General features: G+C 41.7%; 2 protein-coding genes across 2 annotated transcripts; one reads left to right on the top strand and one right to left on the bottom strand.

Annotated features, from left to right (window-relative positions):
* Nucleotides 1-601: 601 nt before the first annotated feature.
* CRYM (crystallin mu) lies at nt 602-10,807 on the bottom strand. The gene is made up of 8 exons (XM_084216274.1): nt 10,498-10,807; nt 10,132-10,282; nt 9,073-9,135; nt 6,904-7,005; nt 5,902-6,085; nt 4,349-4,470; nt 3,405-3,489; nt 602-2,739 (listed from the first exon to the last, which is right to left on the bottom strand). Exons 1-8 carry the CDS (start codon nt 10,668-10,670, stop codon nt 2,675-2,677), a joined length of 945 nt encoding a protein of 314 aa, XP_084072400.1. The 5' UTR covers nt 10,671-10,807; the 3' UTR covers nt 602-2,674.
* A 542-nt stretch (nt 10,808-11,349) lies between these two features.
* Nucleotides 11,350-22,703, top strand: UQCRC2 (ubiquinol-cytochrome c reductase core protein 2). The gene is made up of 14 exons (XM_084216328.1): nt 11,350-11,482; nt 13,406-13,498; nt 13,628-13,777; nt 14,221-14,285; nt 15,218-15,274; nt 15,605-15,729; nt 17,086-17,183; nt 17,611-17,668; nt 17,829-17,924; nt 18,778-18,977; nt 19,252-19,332; nt 19,918-19,994; nt 21,458-21,611; nt 22,456-22,703. The coding sequence occupies exons 1-14, from the start codon at nt 11,444-11,446 to the stop codon at nt 22,537-22,539; spliced, it is 1,377 nt and encodes a 458-aa protein (XP_084072454.1). The 5' UTR covers nt 11,350-11,443; the 3' UTR covers nt 22,540-22,703.
* The last annotated feature ends 601 nt before the right edge of the window (nt 22,704-23,304 follow it).

The following is a 23,304-nucleotide window of genomic DNA, read 5'->3' as shown; positions in this document are numbered from 1 at the left end:
ATATTATATCTTTTCTTGGATGGACTTTATACTGCATTCTTCCCTGCTTGGATTCCTGTACACAGCAGGTTGATATGTTCTTATATTAAGCAATCACATCAAACTCCTGTTCTGTGAAACCTTCCATGATTGCTTTTTCCACTCATGTGCTTTGCTGTTCTCAGATTTTATCAACCCCTTTGTTTCCTTTAGAGTCTGGAAGCACTGGAATCCCAGCTATGACTCCTTTCAGTTCAGCTGGAGAGCCCTTCTGTACCACACGTGCAATCCTAGAGCAGAACCCAAACCCAAATCATAAAACCAGGCAATCTCACACGAGCACAGCCCCACCAAGGTTTTCCTTCCTTAAGGATTTAATACTCTGCACTGAACAGACATGAGGAAAATGTGCAGCATAGGACAACTAAAAATCTGAGTATCACAGAGGAACAGAGAACTCCCTATTTCTCCCATTTACATTCACTGATCACATTTACTGAGAGAGCAGTCACTGCAACAACTTGAATACTTTCTTTCTTGTCATCAAATAAATCAACCACAAACCAGAAAAGAAATGGACAACAAAATGAGTGTCAAAGACAAACAGCAGTATCTATTTAATTTTAATATAAATGCAAGTTACACAATTTCATGATCCATTAGTTTGTAAGAGAAGGAAACATAGAAATTGATGCTATTATTTCCCCTCAGAAAATCTAAAGGTGGCACCCAAGCAATTCCCACTGTAACTGAACTTCATGACATCAGAGGTACAACACTGAAGCCAGGCTCCCAAAATCTCCCACTGCCAATGAAGCTGAGAACAATATGGGTTTTCAGAACCAGGTCTTTGGACTGGCTCCATTTATTTTTTAAAGTGCATAGTCTGTAGGGGAGTACATGTGAAAATAAACTGGACTTGTCTTCTTCCCAAACACTACATCTCACTTCAAATTACAAATCTAGTATTACACTGGCACAGAACTGGGATAATACTGTCATAATTATTAATTGCAAGTTTCCATGGACTTCTTGAATAATGGAGCATCATTTGCTTTCATGTTTACCTCAGGTTAGTGTAGTTCTATGTAGTGTAGCATGAATGAACCAACAAACTAAGTGAACACTTAAAACTTCTGAACACTTCAGAAATGACAGAGAAGAAACAGGACATGTAAAAACAGAAGAGTAATTTTGCTACAATTAGAACACAAAAGCTCTGAGAAATTTCTGTTGTTTTTTCTGATGGAATAAACAGGATCAGTGGGGTTCAGTTTGGATCCACATCAAACATCCTTCAGGACTATCAGGTGGTCTGGTACCTTTCTATGCTACCTCTGCCACTTAGTACATTTTCCAACTAGCTTACACCAGGCTTACAACTGGGAGTATTATTTACATCACACCTGCACTGTACTCATTAACCTCTTCTACACTTACCTATGCACCCTCAGGGCTTTAATGCCAGCTGCTCCTGACCCTCCTTCCTGCTGCTCTGCTCTATTCCACTGGCATGTTAGAAAATGTCATCCTACTCTTCCACAGCATGAAGAAACACTTAATAGACTGCATGAAATAATATGCAAATGGAAATAAAATTTCACAAGGCACAACTTGTGAGGCTGAGACAGGAATTTGTTTCCAGGGCAATAGCTGTTTTTCAGCAGATGCTCACTCTTTTGCAAGGCAGTTGCATAATAGCACAAAACTGGAACTTTTCCTTATGTGACTGGGCTCCTCTGCCAGGAAAGGACCATGAAAATTCCTGCCCCAGCTAATATCTGTGATAATAGAACAATTAGCAATTGAAGCATGGTACAGCTAAACTGAAAATATTTGCCTGTATACTTGAAATCAGTTTGTGTGGTTCCAGCCTTCAAGAAGCTTAGAAAAACAACTCAGAGGGACCATAGGTTAACAGCAAAATCTCCCTACAGAATTAAGATGGAAGTTAAAACACATATTAGCCCTCACATTCTGTGTGACTCCTTACAATATGAAAATGGCAATATCCCAGTGGGGCAAGTACTAAGGGAGGTACTGAGGAGAAACCCAACTGGAGGGAAGTATGGTTATTACATAAACCCCCACTCAGAACTGTGCCATAGTGAAAAACCTCTGAGGGCAAAGGAAGGTGGATTGCAAGGGGTCAAAAAAATGGTGACTTCCAGTGAGCTGGAAGGGAAGGTGTGTCCAGGAGCTAGAGGTGGGCTGTGTGCCTGGAAGGCAGAAGACAAGGTCACTGTCACTGGAGCACTGAAACCCACAGCTGCATTTAAAGTACCATCACAGGTAAATATGATGCCAGAGTCCATTCTACAAACTGATCTATTTCACACCAGAATGAATTATCCCTCTAAAAACCACGAACTCTATGCACAGGCTTCTGCTACATAAATAATTAGAGAGGAAAGGCATTGATTCCAGAAATATACCAAAATATGGAAAGATACCCTTGTTAGTATCACTGCAATCATCTAATACTTGCTGTTATTAACAATACTGCAAGTATCCAATAACTTGAAATTAGAAGACTTTAGAAATTAGTCTGTGGCTGAAATTTTACTTTTCCTTCTTGAATGTTCTAGAAGGGCCACATGTAGATAGGATTGGTGCCTTTCTTGTTAGCACAGGATTCAAGAAAACTAAGTGCAAATGATTTTCTTGGCCTCACAGGCACTGTAGACTTCTCTCTTTAGTTACCAGCTGACCACGCATCATAAACAAATTTTGCTGCTACTGTGTCTTCAACTGCCATCCCTGAAAAAGAATTGAAGTTACCTCCAGTTATTCAGCTGTACAAATAATTTTGCTTCAGAAGGGAACAGGAAGACTCAGGAGATTATCTAACCGGACAGGAACAGGAATCATTTCCCATCCCAAACACCTACAGCGTTACATTCAAAGTCCATAGCCATCATGCGGCGTTGGGTGTGCTGTAAGAAGTTAATGTAACAGCAGGAATCTAATTTTCAGCGTTCATATCACAACTGGGCCCTTTTGGAGATGTCATGTAGCTCAGAGCATGGCAATTCATGCCCAGTGCCACCCTTTCCCAGAGCCCAGCCCCACAGGACACTGTCACATTGTCCCAGGTCAGACAGACCCCACGGGTGGAACAGCGGGGCAGTCGGGATGCTGCTCCATTAATAAATGCTGCACTCATGTCTTGAGCAACTGTGAAATGGAAAATGGACTTCTATTGTTTGCCTGCTTTCCTATCACTTTTCATTACATCAATCCTGCTAGATAAACAAGAAGGGAAATAAAAAGGGAAAATGCAAATGACAGGCTACTTTCTTGTGGGCAGTGCATTGCCACAGCGGTTCTGAAGATGATCAGCAGCTTTCCCACGCATGGGGGACCTAATAAAGAACAAGGCATTGTTTTCTGTCAGACTTGGACACAGGAGGGGCTGTTCTTACCCAATGATTTAAACACTGTTGTTTTCTCAGGCAGGGCTGGTTTTGTACCCTTCAAAACCTCCCCCAGCTCAGCAAAAATCTCCGCCTGTGAAAAAAAATACATATTTATACAAAAACATAATACCCACACATACATTAAGAGGAAAAAAAAAACCCTTTTCTTCTGAGTGACTTCAAAAGAAAGAACTCCTCCAGTGCTGCATCCCAAAACTGATTACTTTCCATGGTGAAGCAGATCAACATTCAGATAAATTATATAGAAACTGGACAGAAATCAGAGGAGCAGACTGGTTTTCAAAGAAAAACAGCTGGCAGACTTTCCTCAGTAAGTTTTTTTACAGAGGATAGCTTGTTACTTGTCCAACAAAACACATGGGATTCCACACACATTACCATATCTGGAGCTCTTATGTTAAACCTCAAAAGTGTAAATCATATTTATTCTGCAGACACATTAAAAGAGGAAAAGAAAACTCCATTGAACCTCAAAGAGTCCCTGCTGGTAAATCTGTGCAGATCATTGTCTGCTTGGCTTGTGTGGCCCATTCTTTGGTCTGGTCCATTCAGTGTCAATCACACTGAAGTCTCAGGGGAAGAAATTTACAGGTTTTAATAAACAGATTTGAAGAATATTTATGATAACCAAACACTGCAGGAAATGTAAGTCTTTCAACAGCAATACATTGTTATCATCAAAAACCAATGCTGAAAACATGCTACTGTAATATGGTGTCATAATGGTAGATACAGAGGTTGCATGGTTTGGTCACAGACAGGGCAGTTGCAGTTTGAAACCAATTTATCCTTCAACCCCTGCCTGGAAAGTGTCAACAATTACATTTGATGCCCTCAAGGTTTCAGTGCAGGTCATCATCAATGCCAACTCATTTCAAATGCAAGCCAATTGCCACAAAAATAAAGCTCATAGTTTCAGAAAGCCTTACCCCTGACAAAATAACATCTCCTGATTCTGTAAGAGCAGCGTCTCTGGAATCCACAAACAGAACAGAATTCTTCATCAGCTCATCATCCAGCTCTCTCCAGTCTGGTCTGCTTGCTCCAACAGCTAAAGCAACAAAACTGATGAACTTGGGAGCAATGTTTAAAACAAATTCCAACCCCATTTTGTTCAAAAGACACGTGTGAAGTAACAATCAACATTATTATGGAAATGTAATGTACAAAAAATCCAGTGTTAGCCTTGGAGAAATACTGATTGATAGGACAACAAAAAAAATTCAAGATTTGATATGTCAGTAAAAAATCCTTGTCAGAAGAGTCTGAGTAGCTGAGGCAAAAGAAAATCCTCTCCCTTTGTCTGCTATCTCTTACACCCTTGTTTTCATCAGATCATTACCAAATGAATTTGACACACCTTTATAAGATTATCACTTACCCAGAGAAACTGAAAACAAATCATGGAGCTTAATTTTTTATACACAGCACCAAGATCATTATCAACTTATGTGCTTAAAAAACAAGCAAACAAGAAACCCAGCAAAAACTAAAAGGATTACCCACTTATACTGTATTCAGATATTTTTTACACGTCCAGCTGTTAAGGAACAATAAATTTGCATTTGCCACACTTGCATTTGTTGCTCCAATGCCTCTTCAAACAGTACAAATGCCTCAATGAAGGGTAAAGAATGGCAAGGAAAGGAGAGAGGTCTTTGTGTTGCCTCAGTGACTGTGGACCTTAATTGATTTTGTTGTATTTGTGACTTCCGTGCCATGACACAACACAGACAGCAACTTTCAATGACAAAGGACTAAATCGAGTTTGAAAAATTGGTAGGATGCTGCTAGAATGTGGGACCTTTCTTTAAACTGCTCCCTTTGAGAACTTGCTTTTGTCTTTTTACCAGGCTATCTGGAAAGTGCACAAGGTCATCTGAAAAAGTCCCACAATTAATGAAAATAAACAAACAGAGGCACATCCAGAGACTCCAAACAATAGTGTGGCAACATCATTACAAGGCAGGCAACAAAAAAAAGCACCCCTCCAAACCCCACTATAATTAGAGGTAAAATTATGATGTTCTTAACTGAGTTATTACATCTTCATAAAGTAAAAAAGTAAATTGGTGTGATCAGCCCCAAAAGAAACAAATAGAGGAGATTTCAAAATTGGTGGAAGATGACACCACCAGGGCAATGTAACAATGAGCAGTAACTACTTAGAAATAGGAACATTTGTATGGGTTATTTAAATGGAGAGCAAGGTGAGAATAATGACAACAAAAGGCAAAGATGATGCACCACTAAGAGAAGAGAGCACATGGGAGAAGAGCAAATCCCATGCTGTAGAAAAAATGCCCCGCTGGATTATGCAGGCATTCTGAGTCCAGGAAGAGGGGGCTGGGAAAAGGGGTCCTCAATAAAGAGGAAAAATCAAAATGTAAAGAACATTCACTCCACGGAGCACAGAGAACTGCCTCTCAACAGATGGGGATGCTAAACACAGTGCTAATAAACACACGGGAACAGAACCTACCATTGATGTGGGCACCTGGCTTCACCCAGTCCCCAAAGAGGATGGGAGCTGTTGCCATGGTGACTGTGACAATCACATCCGCCCCTGTCACCGCCTCCTGCGCAGAGGAGCAGACCCGCACGGGGCCGCTGACCGCGCTGGCAAACTGCACTGCCCTCTCCTTGGTGCGGTTCCATATCCTCACCTCCGGGAGAAAAAGAGACAAAACAAAGCCAGGTCAACTCGGAGAATTTCTCCTTGCTGAAACAGAACACTTCATTTAAGTTTTCAGTAGATAGTCAAACGTTCCTAAAGGTTGGGGTTTTTTCCCTTTAATGTTCTTATCGTACAAGTGAGTCAATTTCATGAGTGTTCAGCTACATTTGAATGCCTGTTTTGTGATGTCAGAATAAGATCTCCTTGTAGACAAAATTATTCTTATAAAATGCAAATATTTCTGAAAATTACATTTAAGGGAAAGTCACAAAAAAACTTATCCAAGTATGGCATCTACAGTAGGATCTTCTCAGACAAAAAGCTATCTGAAACAAGTTTGATTCCAACCTTTTTTCTTTTTAAATACCAACACTTGAGCAAGAAATTCTTGCTGCTGTGACTATTCTTGGTGATTAATCTTAATTTTTATGGTGGATCCATGGCTGGATACTAGGTGCCCACAAAACTGTTTCATCACTCCCCTCCCCAGCAGCACAGGGAGAGGGAAGAGAAAATAAGATGGAAAGAATTGTGGGTCAAGATAAAGACAGTTTAATAGAACAGAAACAAATGTTGGAGAGACAGCCTTGATGCTGTGTGAGCACTGCTCAGAAGCAGCCAAAACACTGGGGAGTTATCAGAGCCCTGGAGCTGCCAGTGCACAGCACTGTGAGGGCTGCTCGGGGAAACAGGAGCTTCATCCCAGCCTGACCTGATTCAACTTCACTTGATGTACTTTTTCTTACAATGAATCCTGCAACATGCTAGAGAAAAATAAATGCATCTTCTTTAAGACGTGTCTGTTACCTCTTTAAATGTGAACAGTTCTGTGAAGATATCATAATGGCTGTATGCTTGAACACCAGCTCCCAAAATGCACAGCACTTCTGCAAAAGGTGGCATTAACAACTGAACAGTATCAGGAATAAAAAAATCAAAAGACAATATGTAAGCACAATGTAGTAACAGGCATTACAAATATATATCAAAATACTACAAAAGAAAGCAGTATTGTTAGTCCTTTTAAACAGGAAAAAAGTATATCAACAAGCATTCAACAATCACTATATATAATGGGCCTTTTTTTTTTAATGCACAAACAAGCATCAGTAGCACCAAAGCACATCTTGGCTTAATTCCAGCGTTGAATTGTCTGACCTGAAATTCAGATTTAAGATGCAACAGCATGAACAGCAAGTTCTGGGGCCTCAGCACACTCCAATATTAACACATCCATGTGGCTGATAAAGTGTAAAACCACAGTGCTGGTGTTCTGCACTGGCTGAAAGCAGGGCTCAGAACCCCAAAACCCATCAGTACTGAGACTGGCAGCTGCACAGGTAAACTGGCCCTGGCAGCCCCACACTAATCCATCTCTTTGAATTCACTGAAGCCATTAATCACACCACAAGCATATCTTGGCACTGCAGGAGCCATAACACACAGACATTGTAAAAGTAGGGATGGTTCTGAGGAACAATAAATGAAATTCAGTTCTACAGTTGCTTTGGCTTTCTGGTTTAGTTCTTGTCTGTGATTCACCAGCACTTGGCAAACGGGAAGACAGAGCTGCTGGAGTCCAGCCCTAACTATCCTTGTGTCTTGTTTATGCATTTGCTGTGGCCACTCACTCCTGCCTAAAAAGCTTTAGAATTGTCTAGGCTCTCAAGGTTTATTCTGCTGCTAACAAATGGAGAAAAATCTCATTGATGCCATTTTTCAGTAGCAAGAATTTGTTTTAATGTGCCTTTAAAGGCTGTGAAGCCCTGATTTCAAAGGGCCTTTGCGTAAGAGCAGGGTTCTTTGAAAAGCAAATCCCATAAAGAAGACAAGATGACAAATATGAGCTAAACTCAAACACTCCTGAAAATTTCCAAGAACAGATGACAATGAAGGATCTGATCTTGAAGTACCTTCAGCAGCCAAGCTCCTTTGAAGCCAGCATGGACTGCATAAAAACCATAGAACTGACCAAATACAGAATGGCCAAAACGAATGAGGTCCTGTAACCTCCTGTCCAAGGAGTTCATTGTAAATCATTCTGTCCTTTGGTTCAGGAGAAGCTCCTGGGGACAGGTCCTTCACTCAATTTTATGCCAGTGTAGCTCCACTGCCATGGATAGAGTCACCCTGGCATGAACTGCCCCTCACAAAACAGTGAGATCAGCCTTCATTCTGATGCAAAGCTGAGGAGTGACAAACAACAGTATTTTTCAGCTCTGGCCCTCTTCTTGTTGCCTCAGCCTTTGAGGTGAAGGCTAAAACCCTGCTGTGCAATGCATGGCCATTTAATCCCTTCCTGATGTTAGCAGCCCAACCAAAAATAGCTTTTAAAAAAGAAACCCAACAGAACCATTTCCAGCTGAAATTGCAGTGATTTAAAGCAACGCACAGCCAGATACACCTCACCTGTCTTTAGACACTGAAATTTACGGCCATGGTCAGGGACAGTCATCTGGACACCTTCCAGTGACAACAGAGACACTGACAGACAGACAGACACCTCTGGACAAGTTATCCATCTATACTGGGCATCATCTATCTTAAAAGAAATGGAAATGTGCTTTTCCCTTCTCTTTACAGGTCCAGTGCCACCCACCTGTCCTGTCCCAACACCAGAGGGCATCTATCTAAATGAAATTCAATATATCACCACAGCTACATCACCCAAAGCCATAAAGGGGCACGTTAACACAAACACAAAAGAAATAAAATACAGTGAAAGACAGCTCAGTAAATTCCTAGAAGAGAGTGCAATAGAAGCCACAAAAATATAGCTCAGGTTCCTTCTCCAATCACACGCAAAGTGTAAAAGTCAGATGTGGATGACTCAAAACAGTGAGTTTTAAGTTTTCCCTGAAAGTGCATATGTTATGATAAATCTAATTAAAAGCTGTATTGGATGAAAAGGCATTTGCATCATTTGTACTAGTTATTTTATAACTCCCAGCCCCCCTTAGAGAACAGGAGACACACCTTGGTAGCAATGGCAGAAACTGCAGCTGTTCGTTTTGCTGTAATGACACTGCCATCCAGGACCTTTAAAAAAATTCAAACAGACTGAAGTGAACACTGAAAAATGAATAAATACCAAACATTCTCATCCAACTTGTGAACGATGTGATGTTACAGATATAAAAGATATACACATGTAGAAATCAGCAATTATTATCATAGCAACCACAAACCATACAAAGTCACATTTAAACTGGGCAGCTCCTCTGTTTATTCCAGTTCTTCCACATCATTCCATCAGCACAAAAGGAGTGAAAATGGTCAGAGAAGAGCCACCTCTAACTCACCCAGCTCCTGATGCACTGCACAGGGAGCACATGGATATGACTCCAATACTCTGTGCTCCAGGAAGAGCAGGGAGCAGTGCAAGCTAGCAGTGGCTCCCCACTCTGCACTGTCCTGGTCCGTACAGAGGGGTGACAGGGAACCATGGAATTCCTCAAATGTGCATCACACATGGGACACTCCTGTCTCAATGTGCATTAGCTACTGTATATATATTAATTATGGGGTAAAAAACTCAAGGGGTTTGGTAGAAGAACCCAAGATAGTTTTCTTGACCAGTTTTGTCCCTTTAATAAATCATTATTACTAAATTGCAATGCAAATCATCACTATTCTTAGAAAAAAAATCTTAAATTCTTTAAATAAAGAAAAATAATCAGACTTTGAATAGTAGTCCCTGCAATGCAAATTGTAAATCTCTTTCAAATTGAGACTTAAGATAGTTCAAGATCCATTCTTTACCCAGCAAGGTGGGGGGGTATTTTTTGCTTTCAAATGCAAGATAAACTTCTCCTAATCATTTCTCTCTTCCAATTACACTGAGCTATCAGATTCAAACCACAGGCAGCAGTAAATAGCACGGTGAGTACAGTTTAACAGAAAGGAAATATAGGCAGCTTTAGGCCAAATCCTGTTGGTAAACTCAGGCCAATTTACACCAGCTCCAGCTTCCAAGAAGCAGAAGTGAGAACTGACAGCATGAGCAGAGAAGAATGCAGGACACACGAGACTTACAGCTTTCAAAGTGCCATTGCTGGGGTCAAACAGGAGGACAGTCGCCTGGTGGGAAGGCACAGAGGAGTCCTTCAGGTGCTCATAGAAAGTCACCAACTTGGTTGTCAGCGCATCGTCTGCAGCGCTGTATGCGGGCATGACTCCGAGGTACCTCGGGGGAGAATTTCCTGCGTTACTCGCGCACCGCTATCACGGCAGCTCACGGCCAGCGGGCTGCCACCGCCACACCGCTACCGGCCGGTCACTCAGTAACTCGGTACCGAGAGCCTTTTCTGATGCTCCCAACCCGCCCACCCGGACCCTGCCCCGCCGCGAGTCCGCCCCCCGTTGCCGCTCTCCCGGCGGGCAGCCCCGCCGTGCTCTCACCCGCCGTGGCGGGGCACGGGCAGCACGGTGCGCACGGGCTGCACCACCCCGCCCGCCGCGCCCGCCGAGAAGTTGGCCAGGGCGGCCTCCAGCGCCGGCAGCAGGAGGCTGGCGCGGTGCAGGTGCTTCTCTACCTCCTCGGCGCCGATGAACACGGGAGGAGTCGAGCCCATGGCGAGAGCCGGGCGGACCGGACGGGACAGGATAGGATAGAGTAGGATAGAATAGGGTAGGGTAGGATAGGACGGGAGGGGATGACGGGACTCCGAGAGTGCGACACAGCACACGGCCCGCACCTCCGCTAAGAACTCTCCGGGGCGGCCCCGCTGCCGCCGGCCCCGCCGCGGAACCGCCCCGCGGAACCGCCCCGGTTCCGCCTCCGCGCCCCACGCCCCTCACGGGCGCGGCGGTCACTGCGATGTCCGCGCTGAAATCCTGCTCGAGGGCGGCTGTGGTGCCCCGGGCATTGCCGTACCCGCGGGCACCGCCGCTGTCCCGCCTCACCCAGGCAGCGCTCGGGGGAAAGGCGGCTGCGAACTCCACGGAATGGCCCTGACATAAATTGGGCACAGCAAGCCTGCGATTCCGCGTCCTGAGGGACAGCCCGAAGGACAGCCGCCAGCGGCCCCCCGCGCCCCGAGGCACGGCACCGAGAGTCTTTCCGGAGGGCCATTCCCGGGCACATTCCCGAGGGACCGTCGGCACCGGGACTCCGCGCGCCACAGGGTGTCACGGCCCGCAGTGCCCGGGAGGGGGCGACACCCCGCGCAGGTGCGCAGCCCCCGGTGCCCGCGCGGTGGCGCTGTAGCCGCCCGGCGCGCCGCCCGCCGGAGCAGTCGAGTTCGGGGTGCGCTCGCTGGAAGGTCAGCGGGGCGTGCCGGGAAGGCGGGGTCTTCCTCCGGGACAGCCATCTTGACCTGGCCGGGGCCGAGCCGAGGGGTGCGGGATGATGAAGGGGTTCCCGGTGGCCGCGCGCTCCCTCTCGGTGAGCGGGATCCGGGCGCGTCGTGCGCGGTGCGGGAGAGGCGCAGCTGGCGGTGACAGCCGCTGTCTGGGCCCGGGGAATGCGGGCGAGCCTGACCCCGGCCAGCCCGGGGCGGTGAGGCGGGCAGGGGGCGGCGGGCGGCGGTGGTGGTGGCAGCGGGGTTGCTGGGCTGCCGGCGGGGTCGGTGTGAGCTCCAGGGCCGGGGCCGGGCCGGCCGGCGGGCGGCGCGGCGGGACGGCGGCTGAAGGTCAGACAGGCCGCGGGCCGGGCCCGGAGCGCCCCGCGGCGAGCGGCGGCTCGGGCTTTGGCAGAGCCGCCCCGGCAGCGGCCCGCGGGGCGCGGAGAGAGGGGCGGTGGGGAGATCCCGCCGCGCTGCAGAAGCTTCAGCTGCCTGAGACAGTGGTGGTGCCCTTGGCATTGGCGCGTCCTGGAGGCGGGCAGGGAGGGGCAGAGCGCTTGTCCTGCCCAAAGGCTCTCGCGGAGCTGGCGGACAGCTGGGTAGAACCTGTGCTGGATGTCCGCTGGAAATGCGCTCTCCAGCGGGGTGGAGAATGACCTCTGAGTGCCAGCGTGTGCGTCAGTTTAGGATATGCGGTAGTGGTTCATAAATAAGTAGACTTAGAGTTTAAAACTAGGTGTCTTACCAAACCCTTGGTGAGGGAGCAAAGGAATTTTTCCTGGGTTCATACAATGAACAGTCCGTGGTGAAGCAATGGGCATCACTGGCATCCGTACAGTGCAGTGCTGTTGTGACACTCGGTTTTCACCTTGAGGTGCATGGGAATTAAGTTATCTTCTAATGTGAAAACAAGAGTAGTATGTAAATATACTAGTATAAGCAGCTTCTAAAGTGGATGGAAAGTAATAGCATTTCAGATTTGAAATCAATAGTCTTGTCATTTCTGGTGCCAGCTGCTGAATGCAGGGCACTTGTGGTATTCACCTCTTTCGTGTGGAGGACTGGTTCTGGTTATTAAAATCCTAGAATCATGGAATGGTTTGAGTTGGAAGGGGCATTAGAGATCATGTCATTCCAGCCCCCTGCCATGGGCAGGGACATCTTACACTAGACCAGGTTGTTCCAGGTCCTATCCAACCTGGCTTTGAAGACTTCAAGGGATGAGGCATGCAGAAATTTTCTGGACATGTTCCAGTGCCTCACCACCTCACAGGGGAGAATTTCTCCCTAAAATCTAATGTAACTCTATGACACTTTAAAATTATTTCCCCTTGTCCTGTCACTATGTGCCTGTGTGTAAAAAGTCCCTCTTTGTCCCTTTTAAGAGCCCTTTAAGGTACTGTAAGGCTGGAGTGAGGTCTCCCTGGAACCTTCTCCAGGCTGGACTCCCCAGCTCTCTCAGCCTGTGTGTGTAGCAGAGGTGCTCCAGTCCTTTGATCATCCTCATGGCCTCCTCTGGACCTATTTTAAGAGGCCCAGACTGCAGTCTGGGGACTTTCCTACGTGTCCTCTGTATGCAGCAGTCAGTGCAGACAGGTTGGAACTCTGAGGTGACTCTTCAGGAGCTGAACTGCCTACTCCTGAGCATTTTAAAGTTACCTCCGAGGTGTTGTGCTGGATATGTGGATTGTTGTGGCTCTTGGTTCAGTGAATTGCTCTGTGGGTGTCCTGCAGACTGTGTGGGATGGAGAGGGATACCCACTGCACAGCTGCAAAGAGAGGAGGGGAGGAAAGGTTCCTTACAGTGCTATTTCTTGAAATTCCAAATAACCTGTGTAAGTCATAGCACAGGTTCTGACGGATGTAAAAAGAAATCAGAGGACTTACAAGGCAATCACTCTTTTTACTCCAGTGTTTGAAGTCCTCCATTGTATTTCCACTTTAAAGTCAGATTCTTTTTCAGTATGTAAGAAAATGTGATGAACTGATTAAGGGAATCCATTCTCTTATGCTTTCTCCTTTAGAAGAGATTTTACTCACTTAAAGTAGCTCCTAAAGCTTCATCTTCACCAACTGCAGCAAAAGTGAAATTATCCCCAGCGTCTCAGGATCTTGAGGTCAGTGTAAACTTACAGGTTGGTTTTTTCCCCCTCTCTTTTAAATTTATTTTTTAAAACTCAGTCAAAGCAGAGCTGTGATAGTACTTCCACTGAATGAAAACAAAGTTTTTTTTCTATTTAATACAGATCACAAAATTGCCAAATGGCTTAATTATTGCATCTCTGGAAAACTTTTCTCCAGCTTCAAGAATTGGTGTGTTTATTAAAGCAGGCAGCAGAAATGAAACCTCCAGTAACCTGGGAACTACTCACCTGCTTCGTCTTGCATCTAATTTGGTAAGTGTTTATTGCCTTTGTTATTATGTTAACAGTAGGTGAAATGGTCAAAAGTTTGTTATTGCAAAAACAAATGGTATGGTAAAATTTAATGTAAGGGATCTTATGAAGTGGACAACAATGTACAGTGGTACTTGGTTATGTGGTTCAGTGCAGGAGAAATGACTGTGTGTCCTGGAAGATGAGAAGTAATACTCATTTATAATTGTGCTTTCCCCTGGTGTCCTAAACTATATATATGTATAATATATCTGTATTCAAATATACACATAATTAATTCTATTTTAGCTGCAGTAATAATTACTTCAGGTGGTTGATACAAACTCAGTTTTGTGGATGTGTGGAATATTTCTGAGTAGTTTCTCTTACTGCTGCCATCAACTCAATATCTGTGTTTTAAATAGCTAGAATTGTAAGTTGCCCTCTTTTTATTTGTTTAATAGACTACTAAAGGAGCTTCCTCCTTCCGCATCACTCGTGGCATTGAAGCTGTTGGGGGCAGCCTGAGGTTTGTACCCACATAGAAACATAATCTGTGTTGCTGAGATGCAAAGGAGCTCTAGGACTGAAGGAAACATAAGACAATAAGCACAAAATGTGTAGGTGGATAAGCTCAGCGCGGTGCTTGAATAGTGAATGTTGTCAAGGAAGATCTTGTACTTTTTGTTATGTTAAGCTTCAAGGATGAGCTCGTGATTTGTATCTTTCAATAAACAGAATATAAATATTGTGTCCATGGAAGAAATATAATTTGTCTTGGAGCTTAATTTTCTTTCTGCCTTTGCAGACTTTGAGAATAACTTTCCTAAAGTCAGTAGATTGCTTTTTCTTCCTCCATCCTTTGTGAATAGGTTGCAACCTTGGGAGCAGTACAGACAGTAGTTAGCTTTTGTGACTTGAGGGTTTTAAGCCTAGAAAACAAGCCTAAGAGGAATAAAAGAGAGGTCTCACTGTACCTGCTTTCTTTCAGTGTATCTTGAAATCATCCAGTAAGATCTTATCTAGAATTTGGTTAAAAATAGTGTTTTATGACTACCCTTTTTCTGGTCCTCTCACTAACAAATATGTTGAAGGAAAAGGGCAGGATCAACTATGTTTTCTGCCCAAAGAGAGTAATTTCTAAATTGCTTTGTTTAATACATATGCACTTTTTTTTTCATGTTTTGTTGTTCAACTTCATGTGCTGTTTTACCTTGAATTACTGTGGTATCTTAAATTCTGATAGTCATAAGACACTTGTTATTACTTGAATACTGAAGATACGAGTTTTAATTAAGTCTGTTTCTGCTCTGTGTGTGTTTAAACAGTCATCCCAGACAGATTTAAGGTTAAGCAGTTACTCCAGTCTGTATCTTGATTAATTTGATCAATGGGGAGTATGTGTGAAAATTCACTTCTGTGTTCTTTGCTGAAATGGATTTTGGTTTTTTTCTCATGTAGTGTGCACGCAACAAGAGAGACCATGACTTACTCTGTTCAGTGTCTGCGAAACTATGTGTAGGTATCTGGGTGGGCTCTAAAGGGAATTACTGCCTTCTTTAACACTCTTTGGTAGTGAAGACCTGTCATTTTACAGGGTGGGAGGAATATCTGTTCTCATGCTTTTGTAATAAATCAGTAAATTACTATATTAATATTCAACTTCTGTGTCATGTTACTGAGCATACAAATGCTACAGACTTTGGACAGCAATGCTGATAATTGCTCTGGCTTGAGTGATGTGTTTTGTTGTTGATGTGTTGCTTACAGATTAATTTGAATTGCTTTCAACTGCAGAAGAAGCACATGTTAGTTGTGTTTAATGCCTTTGTAACTTTCTTTATCTAGGGATACAGTAATGGAATATCTCCTGAATGTTACCACAGCACCAGAGTTCAGACCATGGGAAGTATCTGCTCTTCAGCCTCAATTAAAAGTTGATAAAACAATTGCACGTCAGAACACTCAAGTTCGTAAGTGTAATTTTTGTTCCACTGTATTGGCTCTACAGGAGTTCCTTCAAAATTAAAAAATAGTTTCCATTTTGCTCTGTCACGTAAACATTGAATTTTTCAGCTTATTGATAGGTACGGTCTTTCTGGTGTTATGGAACTTTCCTTAATACACAGGTTTTTCCAGCCTGTGGTAACATTTAGCAAGTAACATGCTGAAGACATCTTACACCATTCTCCTTGACAGCTTCCATTTTACATTTTTAATTATTTTCAAGTACAACCAAAGAAAGTGCAAGTCATAAGTGTTGTTGACAATGTATTTGCAGAAGCTTGTGTTCTGAAAACCATATTTAGGTATTACTCATAGGTGTGAAAATAGTATCTTACAGATTTCTTGAATTTGTGTGGTTATTTTGGTGTAAAAACAATATGTATTTTCATCACATTGAAAATGGGTTCCAGCTTTAGCATTATAAATTTAGATTTCTGTGTTTAAGGGAAAACAAAGAGGAAACACAACACAAAGCCTCAGTCAGATCAAGCCTATTCCAGTATGTCTTGTGTTATTAACTCATCATCCAAGATCACTGAGGTAGTTCTACTCAATAAACAATAATTTGTACCACTCTGAAGCATGTTTACCTTTGTAACCCATCGAAGGTGACAGTGTAATGTTGGAAAAATCTCTGGCTCATACTGAAGTGCTACTATATTTTTTAAATTAGTCATAATCTTTACTTTTTTTTTTACTTATATCAACTGCAGGTTGGTTTTCATAGTAATGTAATATTTTCAGTTAGTTATGTTCAGAAACAGAACTATAAAGAAAGGAATCTTTCTCTTGAGGAAAAAGTGTGAGCAAATACAAGGAGAATATCAAACAGGTATTACTAGAATGCTATTGGAATGCAAAAAAAACTGATGAGAAGACACTAGCATCCTTCATCTAAGCAGGGAGATAAAACAGACTCTCTAGAATTCTGTTAGTAGCTTTGTGAGGTGTCTTATCTTTCTCAAGAAGAAGAGATGCCTACAGTCAAGATGATAGTTAATGGGATGCTGCTCCCCTTCTTCTAAACTCTGATTGCATTTATAGCTTGCTGTTGAAGCCAAAAAGTGTTGAGCATATATGTTACTATATATATAAGTTTATTTTGGTTACTGTTTAATAATACGTTAAAGAAATGAATGCCTCAGGCCAGATTGCTCTAGCCCAAGGATTTGGAAAATTCCCTATGAATTGGATTATTCCAGACCTGCTTTTGCAGATCTCATGGTCCTTAAAGTGGACCACAGCTCCTTCATATAGTTTCATTCATAACCTTCATTACATGTGGGTCTTGTGTTAATTATCTGAAAATTTGTTCCTCTCAGGAGTGCTGGAAAACTTGCATGCTGCAGCTTATAAAAGTGCTCTGGCAAACCCCTTGTATTGTCCAGACTACAGAGTTGGAAAAATTACTCCTGAGCAGGTAAGATTACTTGTATTGGGCTATATGTCTGTTTCAGTTTTTTTGTCAGGAATAGGTGGTGACACTTGTGAGAGAAAATTAATTTAGTATATATTCAGTCAGTAATTACTGCCTTATTAATCTGGTGTTGAAATAATTTATTTCCATGCAAGTTTGAATAATGGGTACAGAACTGATATTTGCATTTAAAAAGATGGTTAATGTCAGTGGCTTTCTGTTGACAGTAAGGCTGTCAATGAAATGCAGGTGTTCTTGTATAAAAGGGTTTTGTAGTTGTCACTAGGAAATGCAATAAATTACATTCTATAGGCAGTTCCTTTTGGAAGCTTTGGAATTTGCTTTAAGAAGTATACAGGGCTATGTCAGAAACACACGTGATTTTTGTTCTTCAAACAAAATACCCTAAAATGTGAATTTACTGTTGCAGCTCCACCATTTTGTGCAGAACAATTTCACAAGTTCAAGAATGGCTCTCGTAGGAATAGGTATGTATGTTCCTGAGTGAACCTGCAGGTCCTATGGGAAAACTGCTGGAGAAATTGGAGTACTCTGTAGAAGTGAACTGTTACCATTGGCTTCACTTTTATTTAACTGCTGTAGCTTTTCAATGTCATTGCATTACTTGGAGTAACTGTTGTATTGCAGGTGTAAAGCACTCTACCTTAAAGCAAGTTGCAGAGCAATTCTTAAATATCCGAAGTGGATCTGGTACTCCTGGTGTAAAGGCTGTTTATAAAGGGGGTAAGGATGTTTCTTGTGTCTATTCTGAGTGACTGATTATCTGTTTAGAAATGTAGTAGTATTCAAAGTTACAAGTGAAAACTATACAGTTGCACTAAATGCTGGGTACTGGGAGTGACAGTTCAGATGCATATCCCATTTAAATAAGCAAAAGATTCCACCCATGGAAGGTTCTGGGATAAAACTGAACTGAGGTCTTCAACAAAGTTTTACCTGGGACATCATTTTTTCTATAAAGTGAGGAATAAGCTGCCAAGTGATTTCTTTTGGCAGTTTTGGTAAGATTCCTGTAAGAGTAGGTTAAGGGCTGTCAGGAAGGGAAGGCAGGATTTCTATTTAGGGAAGATGTGTTAAATGTTGTAAGTCAAAGCAATGCTTAGCTCTTTCAGAGCAGTGTTTTACCCACAGCTGTTATTTAGTTGGAGTATTAGATGTCTCTGTAAAGACAGGAAGGGGAAAAAGAAAGTTTCCAGCATTTAATATTAATATTTGACTGGAATAACTTCAGTTTCTATAAGCCAGCATAAATATTATTATGAACAGGAGGTACACTGTTTTCTGGGTGTTTGTTATGTGGAGATTCTTGAGTTTTATCATCCTACATTGTGTATGGTTCAGGGTCAGGTTCAAATAAGGCATAGTAAGGTACTGGGTTTTGTGCTAGCAAGAAAAATTTTGAATGTTAAAGACTTTTTTAAAATTACCTTCAGCTCCATGCTCCCTTCTTGAGGGAAATGCAGTAACTTCAGGCCTTGCTCTTCTCTTGTTAAAGGGAAATGTTTCTTTTCCATGCCTGTGAATGTACAGTAGTTTCTAATTGAACACTATTACCTTTCTTCTGTTGTATTTCTAGGAGAAATCAGGAAACAGACTGGTGATAGACTTGTCCATGCTGCTGTTGTAGCAGAAGGAGCTGCTGTTGGGAGCCCAGAAGCAAATGCCTTCAGTGTCCTTCAGTATGTTTTAGGTGCTGGGCCCCTTATCAAGAGGGGAAGCAATGTTACCAGCAGATTGGCCCACAGTGTTGCTAAAGCAACCAGCCAGCCATTTGATGTAAGTTCAAAGGATTACTGTATTCTGATTTTGAAGTAAAAGGTGTATTATCTTTGGGAGGTAACTGCCTTCAGCTAGAACCTTAATTGGTTCATTCTTGCAGACATTACAGTGTATCAGGGAAGGGCTTTCAGTCTGATCTTTCCTCAGCACAGATGGAGTTCTGTCTTCTTGAATTACAGTATTGTAGACCCTAATAGTGATTATTTTCCAATGCTTGAATGCTGAATTACTCTGGTACTTAAAACAGTTAATGATAATGTTTGTTTTGCAGGCTTCTGCGTTTAATGTTAATTACTCTGATTCTGGACTCTTTGGGGTTTACACCATATCCCAGGCTCCAAATGCTAGGGAGGTGAGTTGCTGATTATAATTTAAGCATTAATAATATAATCTTCAAAGTAGGGTTTTGATTTGAGATAGTGACTGATTCATCTAAAAAAAAAAGGAAATTCATATGATTTCCTATATGATTTCCTGTATAAGAATGCTGCATATTCACTTATGACTTAGCTCTGTAAGCTGGGAATGAGACTTGCTTTGTGGGAAGGACAGACAGATACATCATATGAACTGAAGTTAATAAAATGCCTTGAATTACTAACTGTGATTGCTGATATACATTTGTGAGTCAAAGTATATAATGAAGAACATGCTATCTCTTGAAGCTGGCAGAACTGAGCACTTATATGAAAAATGGTGAGACCATATAAATTAATGCTGTGGTGCAATTAAAATCCACACTGGTTTTTGTGCATTTTTGGGCATATATTTACAGTGGCTTTAGTTTTGTTATAAAACTGCTCAGAATTGTGTTCAGGCAGACAATCCTTACTTTGTCAGCTGCTTTTCCCTTGAAGTTTCCAAGATATCAGATAATAGAAGTAATATGTTGAAATTTGATGTGGGAAGAAATCTTAAATTATTTAATTTTCCTCAGGTCATTACAGCTGCTTTGAACCAGGTTAAGGCAGTTGCTCAGGGAGGTGTCACCGATGCTGATGTCACAACAGCAAAGTAAGTGTGTAAAGAATTCTCATGTGTGTAAAGAGAGTTTTCTTAACATGCAGCTTCTTGTGAAACATGCAGACTATTCTGTACAGCAGAGTTTTCTTGTAATTATTTCCATGGGGAACTACTCAGTCCTGCTTTAAAACTGAGCCCCTGTCAATATTTTTTGAAAGCTCTACTGATTCTCCAGTAGTGTTATTTCCTAATAAAAACTTGGTAGAGAAGTGTTAATATTTTCTGAAGACTGTTCCAATGTAAGAAATTAGCAAGTGTCAGCAGATGCTGTCTATTTAATCATACTCTGTAGTATTAAGATGTATTTGAATTAGAATCCTAAATTGCATTATTTAGGTAATTCCCTTTACAGTTACACTGAGCAATTCCCAAAACAATTATAATAAGTAATCTGTGCCATCTTCAAAGAAAAAGAGTAATGAGGGTCTGCAAGTGCAAAGCACTGAATTAGTGATGGTACACCAAGTGCTGCAAATACATGCCCCTAGGAGCATCTGGGGGAGGGGGTCTCCAAGTAGTGCCAAACTGCACTGAGCTTTTAAAGCTGCAGTTGTGCAAAACAACAATATAGTACGGAATCAAGTAGCAAAATGAAAATATTGTGTGTTGCATGTATGAAATACAAGACTCCATGTAAAGCATACCTACCCAAAATATGATAGCCTAGACATGACTGGTTTTGCCTTAGTCATTAGTGGCTAAATGGTGGATTCTGGACTTCTTATACTGGTCATTATTTGTTTTGTGTTTGTGGGTTTTTGTTTTGTTCTTTTTTAATAAAGCTGCCTAGCATTAGGGAGTTACATGCAGTACTGCTGTGGCTAGTTTCATTTTTCTACTTTTGTGGAGTTCCCTTTCTGGAATGGCTTCATACATTTCCTATATTCCTCTTTTTCCTTTATTAAAAAAAAGTCAGTTCTATTTGCAGAGTCTGGCAATTCAATCAGAAATACCAAGCTACTTAATAATGTGCTGTTGGAATAAATAATTTTCTATCTTTTTGTCTTCAGACTAGAAGGACTGGCTTACAAAAATAAGGTTTTCATATGCAGCAGTGATTCTGCACAAAGCATGGAACTATTACAGGAGTAGCCTGAGCATTTACATTCACTGCTTCTTTGTCACTTAAGACAAAATTGCTGTGCATGCATTTGTTCTTGATAGTTTGTCTAACTGCATTAGTTACCTCAGACACAAACAAATCCTGAGCTAGAGATCTTCTGACTGTGTGGGGAGACAGTAGGTGTTCAAGTACCTGTCATTTTCATGCTTGCACTGTTTGAGATGCCTCTTTCTTAACCATGGAATCCTTCCCTATTAGACAAGGGAAACCTTTCAAAATAGAATCTTGAGAAGTTTGAAAGGACCAAACCTCATTGTATTTATGGGGTGGTAGGGAAGGTAATAGCAGGGCTTACAAGCTTGCTCATTCTTGATGTTTTCTTTAATGGCAGAAATCAGCTGAAAGCCAACTATTTGATGTCAGTGGAGACCTCAAAAGGGTTGCTGAATGAAATTGGCTCTGAGTCCCTGATTTCTGGCACACACACATCCCCATCTGCTGCTGCTCAAAAAATCGACTCTGTAACCACTTCTGATGTTGTGAATGTAAGTATGTGTCAGCAGCCACAGGTGTTCTTCAATCACTGTGTCAGGTTTTTTATGGAAAACTGATGCTCATTTCTGTGTGTTTATAAACATACACATATTCTATTTCTAAAAATAGAAAAGGCAGCTCATTTACAAATCCCAGCTGGGTATCTTTTGATGTTGTCACTTTATTAACAGAAGAGTCTTTAATACACTGTAAAACTAGTGTAGCTGAGAATTATGTAAAATTTTCAACTTCTTCACTTAAATTTACCAAAACTGCCCACTAATAGTCGTGGAAAACTTCATATTAGTTCCAGTGCAGGTGATGCTGTGTCAAGGCTTTTAGATTCCTGAGTCTAGAAGAATGGGTGTGTTTAATAAAACAATTAAGCTTTCATGGATAAATTGATGTAACTTTGTTGTTACTGCACATTATCTGTTGCTTATATGTGAAGCTGATTTCTAAAAACCTATCATAAAGAGAAATTCTGAGATACAAAATTTGTTTTTTTCACAGTCATTGCTTATTTGTATTGCGGCAACTGGCAATAGCTTTAGTAGTAATGAGATACAGTTGGATATAAAAGGCATGAACTCTAAAAATGGTTATTCCTTGAATAATTATTACACTGTATTTTATCGTCTATCTGCCATTTCTGTTCACATTATAAAGTAATGAGCAGCTGCATTAGAAGCAATTAGATTTATACAGCAAAAGGAGGATTGTTTACATGATGATGTATTATAGTAGTGCCAGGATTTGTTCTTTGTTTTAGTAACTTGAAGCTGATACTATGAGTAGCATCTACTCTGTTGTAGTGAATATTTCCTCATATCCACTTTCCTGATATATTTTCAGGCTGCAAAGAAGTTTCTCAGTGGGAAGAAATCAATGGCAGCTTCTGGGGATTTGGGAAGTACTCCTTTTCTTGATGAGTTGTAAAAACAAATCTGGCATGGATTTGATTCAAGATGGACCTGAGCTCTAAGTCACTTATGTTCTAAATGAATTACTACTAACTTGTTATTTATGAATTCAGTTCTTTCAGAAAGTTAATCTGGAGTAATTGTGGGCTTGCACTCAACAAATAAAGTGCTGAGTTCATACATTTTGTGTAGAAGTTTTTTTCACTGAAAATGGTATATAAAAGGCTGATAAATCTGGCTCTGTACAGTGGAGGTAAAAACCACAGTGCAAAAACAAGATGAGTTTTGGTCAATGTAAAAAAAGTAAATATGTAAAAAATGATCACCACAATGAAGGCAAATGCAGTAATTACCACTGGTTAGCGATATATTCTTGTATATTCAGGAAAAGTTCTTGATAGATTGTCTCTACCATCCTTACATGCATTAAGTAAAGAGACTTGCCTTCAAACAAAGCTTGCAGTTCCTACTTGTCTGGGACTAGCAGAGATTTTATTTCTCTGTGACTTCTCCACAAGTAGCACTGGAAGAAGTCTTTGAGGGGATTAGCCATGTATAGCTAATACATAATTTGAAATCTCATAGGACATAAATTTTTTTGAATTCTAGGCATATATTAAAAGAAAACAGATACAATACATCATAAGAAATTGAAGGTTTGAAGAAGCCAAGTTTCGAGCTGTTCTGAAGCAAAGCCAAGTCTTACAGACAGGATGCATGTGATACTCAAGGGCAGGAGGAAGAGGTCTCAGCATGAAGGAGGTCAAACACCTCTGGCTAA

This window comes from Fringilla coelebs (assembly GCF_963513975.1).
Source record: "Fringilla coelebs genome assembly, chromosome: 16".
NCBI classification, from domain to species: domain Eukaryota; kingdom Metazoa; phylum Chordata; class Aves; order Passeriformes; family Fringillidae; genus Fringilla; species Fringilla coelebs.
The sequence above is the reverse complement of the archived record's forward strand: the minus strand, read 5'-3'. Positions and strand labels throughout refer to the sequence as shown.